Genomic DNA, 6,029 nt, shown 5'->3' with positions numbered 1-6,029 from the left:
TACACATATAATTAAAGGTGATGATACGAAAATAGTTAAAATTAATGATAATAATTCTGTTACTTACAACATAAATCTGTGAGTTTCGAGTAATGGGACAAATCAGTTAAAAATAACGTTAACATATTGTCGCATAAATAATAGCTATATATATATACATGGTATGATTAAGGGAATGAGATTTTTCAGATGACAGCCTCTTATGGACATCGCTATGATCACATTTGAACGAATTAAATTTCTAAACTCAGTTTGATGATGTCGTACGGAGGCCGCCATCTTTTCTGTGAAGGTTGCCCATCTATGAAATAGAGCCAATAAACAGGTTCATTGTTATAACATAACCGTTGTGTAGTGGGCAGAATATTAGCGTTGCTATAATATTGAATTTATTAAGTTTTTAAATGGTCTACAATTGATTTTGAGCAATAATTTGACTACACATTCAATAGCTATAGCAATGCTATCATTTGTATTTGTGAATTCTAGTCAAGCGCTCACACTGTTTAAAAAAAATACAGCTCAGAAGATTTCATCAGAAGCTTAATCCAGGATATGATTACGAGTAAGGACTTGAGGCACAAGATGCAAGTTGCGAAGTCATGACTTAAATAATTAGTGCCAGTCTAAGCTAAAAGATAAACAATCTAACAATCTTAAGATTTCTTTATCAAAGTTCGTATTAACTTTTGGCTCAAGTCATGACTGGGCACAATGAAGCACAGAACAGAAATTATCACATATATCTAGTATACATCATATATATTATAGAAGCGATGTACATCATTATTGGTTAGCACATTAGAACATATTACAACATCAATCTACGAAATTACAAGGTTCTTCAGCACACCACATTGATGTACGGTAGGTTGCGACACCTTACTTCGCAAGTATCAACTATCAGCGTGATATGGAGAAAGAAATTTGGTAAATTCAACAATTTCAGGAGCAATTTCCTCCAAATGACTTTGATGCAGAGTAAGGAGCAGTCTACTGTATGTGTATGTGTGTGGTGTGCTTTAGGAGAGAGGTATATATATATGTATTTATGAGGAGAGGAGAGCTTACCAATCGGGATTAAGATTACAAGGAGAGGAGAGGAGTCACTACACATCCTGCAGGCAAAATAAAAAAAAGAGAATAGCCGTCTACAATAAAAGGTAGCCCTAAAACTACAGACGAACCCACAATTCACATACACCAGGAGGAAGGATAGAAAGCATACGGGGTTATTAGGAGTGGCTTGATGGGAACTAACTTCAAATTTTATGAGTCTCATGTTTGAAAGAGGACACAACAATTGTAGAAATATCGGTATCGCAAGAGAACGATCATCGCTGGCGCACAACAACCTGAATGGTTATCTTTCGAATCATGATCCAAGGAAGACAAAGTTGAGAAAAGAGGGAGTTTAGGATCATCATCGAACAACATGACTGTTTTACGCACAACTCCGATTGATACGTACCAAACTGAATTCTAATGCTTACGAAATAAGGTCGAAATCAGTAAAATGAACGTAATGCACATTCACAGATAGTACAATCATAGGCATAATTGAAATAAGCGGTAGAAATGTAGATTTATCGCAAAACCTCATAAGCATGAATGACACTATGAAAATGTCTACTAGACCAAAGTTTAAGATAGTGGCCTCATTACCGAATTGGCAAAAGGACTTGAAGAAACTCGAAAACATATTACTCAAGCGTTACAAAGAGAAATGATAGGTCTTATGGAGATATGAGTGAAGATGCGACTAATTTCAATCTATCGGAATAAGCCATTTTCTATCTACGAAGTGGTCGAGAAAGGCCTCTGACAACGCACGGGAGAAGAAGCATAAGAAAAGAGGACTGATACATTCACGCTTGATGATAAGGATGCAAAATCAAAATCCAACCGATCTAAACAACAAATAATCAGCAATATGGGGGAGATATTATTAAAGAAACATTTCAACTAATCATCAGTGCAGTGCGGATTATAATCATCAAACGCCAGGATTCAAACCTGTTGGCATCAGGGGACTCTGCCATCAAGGTTATAATCACTGCCAGGGAGTATGATATATGCAAATAACAAGATAATCATGTCATATCAAATAAGGATTATGGATAAATCAATAACTTAATCAATCTAATAATCATAATATATTTGTAATAGTAGGATATTTTGTGCTTATAGGTGGAATTCGTTCTATGATCTAAGTGTATGTGTGTAGTATATGTGCGTGCTCGGATTCAAAATTTGTGACAATTTAGAATACTTACGACGTCTGATCCCGATTTTCCTTCTGAGCTCGATTTACTCGTTTTACGTTGCTGTACGGTTTCGTTACTTCCTGTTACCGGTTGTTGCTCTGGAAACATCGCAAGAAATTATGAACGATTTCAGCTATATTCGTAGTTTACTGTATCATGAGTGATAACGACGCCGATTGAGAATGATTTTGTCGTCGCTGATGTTAATATAGATATATAATAATGAAGGAGGTTACAACATAGTTACAACAACGATGTAACTAGTACGCTACATAGCATGGAGCAATACGGAGAAGAAATGAAGAATGGAAAGAATGAGTTATAGGAGAGCTGGGCAGAAATATGAGGTAGAATTGAGGTCTAGAGGAGTTAAGAAATACTAGAAGGCCAAACAGATCAAGTGATGAATAATTAAGTGGTAGAGAATAAGGCCAGTAGGTTTTGTCTCATTTTGTTCTATCCTCTATTTATATCCCTACTGGAGAGGTTCCTAGTGCGAATTAGCAACCCCAACTATAACTGTTATCATTCAAATAATCTCCGAAGATGGGTGGAAGGATTCTGCGCGAAATGTAATAAAAATCTCAGTTGTTTGAATGGATATTGCTGGTTTCTCTTATTAAGGGTTCGGGCAGTCAGAAGTTTAAGATCTTATCAGGCGAAGGTGTGACAGTGGAAATAATTGAGACAGATGAAGGTATAAATTGGATAGACGGAAAAAAGACGGAGTGATAGATCGGAGTGCCAGATAGTCAGGGGGAGGTGTAAAGCTATCGAGTTGGGAGAAGGCATTAAGAGACAGAGAGATGGGGACATTCACACATACAATTACCTAAAGTATCACTACACAGACTGTGAGATGAGGTTGTATAACTTGGCGTACCCTCGGTGAAATCCGTGTGGGTCGGAGTCGACTCCGTGACCGACGGGGCCGGAGATAGTCCGTAATTAACACCGTTGTGTACGGGACTAGTCATAGCACTACCGGCGCCACCACTATTCCTGTAACGGAATCAAATAAAGACGTTTCAAAAACACAAATCTAACCTACCACACATCGACGAACGGAATTCATTTGCTACCTGATATCTTTATCTTGTGGACTAGTTGATTGTTGAGGTTGATTAGTCGCCTCGTCGAATGGAGGAGGCGGAGTCGACGTCTCCGGTAACAGATCCGGACGACCTCCGATTGCTCCCATCGCTATGGAACATAAATAAAGATTGTTGTAATGAAAATAGTCGAGTCGAACCTAAAAAATGACGTTCTAGTTAACATTGTTATACAGGGATTTATGGAAGCAGCCATCCAGGGTCCCTACGGATCAGTCATTCCTGGATATACCGAGTTTTCAAGAGGATTTTGCAGAATAAAGGACCCTGCCACTTTTCTGATAGTCTTACCAGGATCGTCCATTGTAGCGGCACGTTCTCGAGGGTCTTTCACTCGTTCGATGTCGGACGTCGCGGCCTGCGACGCAGACCGAGGTCGATATCCTTTCTTTTTTGAGGGAGAATGCTTCAACGCTAAACAAAATTGAAAATAGATTGTGCCACAATGAATAACTGTAACGAAATGACTGACACTTACGGACATGAAATCAATTTCTACAATTTCAGGAGTATTTTCACTTTATAAAATGTTATAAATCTTCCTATTTTCAACTAACCTTTTTGACCCTTTGTAAAAGATGGCAACTTCCCAAAGACCCAATGACATCAACAAATCACCCAGTAATAATTGCATATTCTCATTTGATTCTATGATGTCATAGTCTGATTTCGGAGGGCAGCATCTTTTACAGAAGGGACTATTAATATCAATATATTTTTTCTTGCCCAAAACTGAGGTTCAGTTGTTTTTTATTATTATCAGAAACAGCACAGCAAATTCTATCATCATGTTATCAAATAATCTTTTTACACAGTTATCAGTTAGAATCTGAGGGTTTTAAAAGACAAATTTGACTGCGAACATGTAATTAGATTTTCTGGACGGTTCCATACACAAAATACGAAGCACGTCAGTCAGTGATATAGTGAGAGGACGGACTGAAGCGTGTTCTTCATTTATTAGATCAGTAAAAACGTCTGTTAGGAAGCATTCGTAAAGTCACACCGAGCCACCAGGGGGCAGTGTAGGTCTAGGATAGGGTTTTTTTATTTCATGAATTCCTGTGTTCCATCAACTACATAAAACATTGATACGGTATTGAATAATCAGTGCTTACTACGAAATAACTGTGACTGCACTCATATACTGAGACTTAAACTTTGATAGTTGGAAAGTATTTGAACAACAAGGCAGGTTTCGATTGGTCTCTACCGATTCCCGAATTCTCTTCTGGCGCGATCATTTCGATCAGAATTACTTGTTCTACCAATTCCGGAATAGCATAATCTGTGTAAACCTGACAGAAGCGGCCAGTAGAGTTTGGAAGGTATCAATTGGTCTTTTCTGATTCCGAAATTCTATTCTGGCGCCTTCATTTCGATCAGAATACGCTCTATACCTTTTCCAGAGGCGTGTAATCTTTGTAAACCTGATAGAAACGGCCGGTAAAGAGTTTGCAATCCGGAATCGCTATTCCCGAACCGAAATCGAAACCTGCCTAAGAAATACAAAAAGAAAATCCCAGCAAATTAATCATTAGCAAATTGTTTCGGAAAGAAAAAACATATACAAATATACAATATACATTTTTATATTATTTTTACCGTAGGCTGAAAAACAACAAAAAATTATTACGAAAAAAATGCTTAGTTTCTTCGTACGACGTACGACACAGGCACTGCAAATATAACATCACTGAAACTGAAAATCAAAATCACTGCCGCGCAACTAAGTCAAAACAGCTGGATTGTATTACAAAAACAGAAGCGAAATTAATAAAATGCAACCTGAGAAAAAGCAGTTTCAATTTTTCAATCGAGTTATTTTCAATTCGTGAAATCTTGAAAGAGGGAATATGAATCCGTAGCCAGTACCCGGGCAACCCCTTCAGACATTACATATTTTACCAGTATTCTTTCGCGATATCTCACAAACGTTCAGCATTTTCACCCGAGACTATCATAGGTGAATATGATCTACGAACAACAGTTAGGAGTTATCTTAAGTTACAATTACATGTAGTTCATTTTCAAGGAGATAACTCAGAGTCAAATTGAATGGTGGAACCGGTCCCGAATTTAGAAAAAGGAAACTTTTAAAAACCTGATCATCCAGACATCATTCTCACTACAATATCTGAAGGGTTTGGTTACCGGAGGCTAGGGCTAGGTAAAGAGAATTCAATTGTTCCAAAAATGTCTATGACTGGGACACCCATTTAGATGTATTTCGATGCTTAGTAGTAGGGGCAACTGAACCAAGATTGGAAATGATAAAAAGACATGACTCGACAAGGTCACTATTACGAGGTCACCTGAAGGACAGTAAAAGGTCAAATCACCATGAACACGATATTGAAATAAAAAAGTGCGGCAAATATTGGGAATTTTACAATTCGATTTCACACGAAATACTTTTCGAAGATCGACTTAAACGGAGATTAATTCAGGGAAATGAAGAGTAACCGGGCAACCGAGGGGTAGGTGTCGTTTATATACAGGGAATTCACCAGGGGGAGGTGTACGAATATACCAAACCGGCGGCGACCACCTCCAGGGGAGGGTGTACGTATTTACATACCCAGTTCAACTCTCGCTTTGTACGGAAACAAAAACAGAACAGAAGTTATATACAATGCAGTGGTATTCG

The 6,029-nt window shown here is 37.9% G+C and overlaps 1 protein-coding gene across 4 annotated transcripts in view; it reads right to left on the bottom strand.

Moving 5' to 3' along the window:
- LOC141913989 (phosphatidylinositol 4-phosphate 5-kinase type-1 alpha-like) overlaps positions 1–6,029 on the bottom strand; it is a 38,007-nt gene that overhangs the window by 5,884 nt on the left and 26,094 nt on the right. Inside the window, exons 15-20 of one of the 4 annotated variants that reach the window (XM_074805227.1) lie at positions 5,961–5,975; positions 3,671–3,793; positions 3,350–3,470; positions 3,100–3,269; positions 2,277–2,365; positions 1,072–1,118 (exon numbers count right to left, since the gene is read on the bottom strand). In XM_074805227.1, the coding sequence (XP_074661328.1) occupies positions 1,110–1,118; positions 2,277–2,365; positions 3,100–3,269; positions 3,350–3,470; positions 3,671–3,793; positions 5,961–5,975 (527 nt within the window). In that variant the 3' untranslated portion in view covers positions 1,072–1,109. The remainder of the gene's footprint in view (positions 1–1,071; positions 1,119–2,276; positions 2,366–3,099; positions 3,270–3,349; positions 3,471–3,670; positions 3,794–5,960; positions 5,976–6,029) is intronic. The other 3 variants (XM_074805225.1, XM_074805229.1, XM_074805228.1) reach the window with 3 other exon arrangements.

This window comes from Tubulanus polymorphus, chromosome 12, assembly GCF_964204645.1.
Source record: "Tubulanus polymorphus chromosome 12, tnTubPoly1.2, whole genome shotgun sequence".
Taxonomy (NCBI): domain Eukaryota; kingdom Metazoa; phylum Nemertea; class Palaeonemertea; order Tubulaniformes; family Tubulanidae; genus Tubulanus; species Tubulanus polymorphus.
This window is presented reverse-complemented; position numbering and strand designations above follow the sequence as displayed.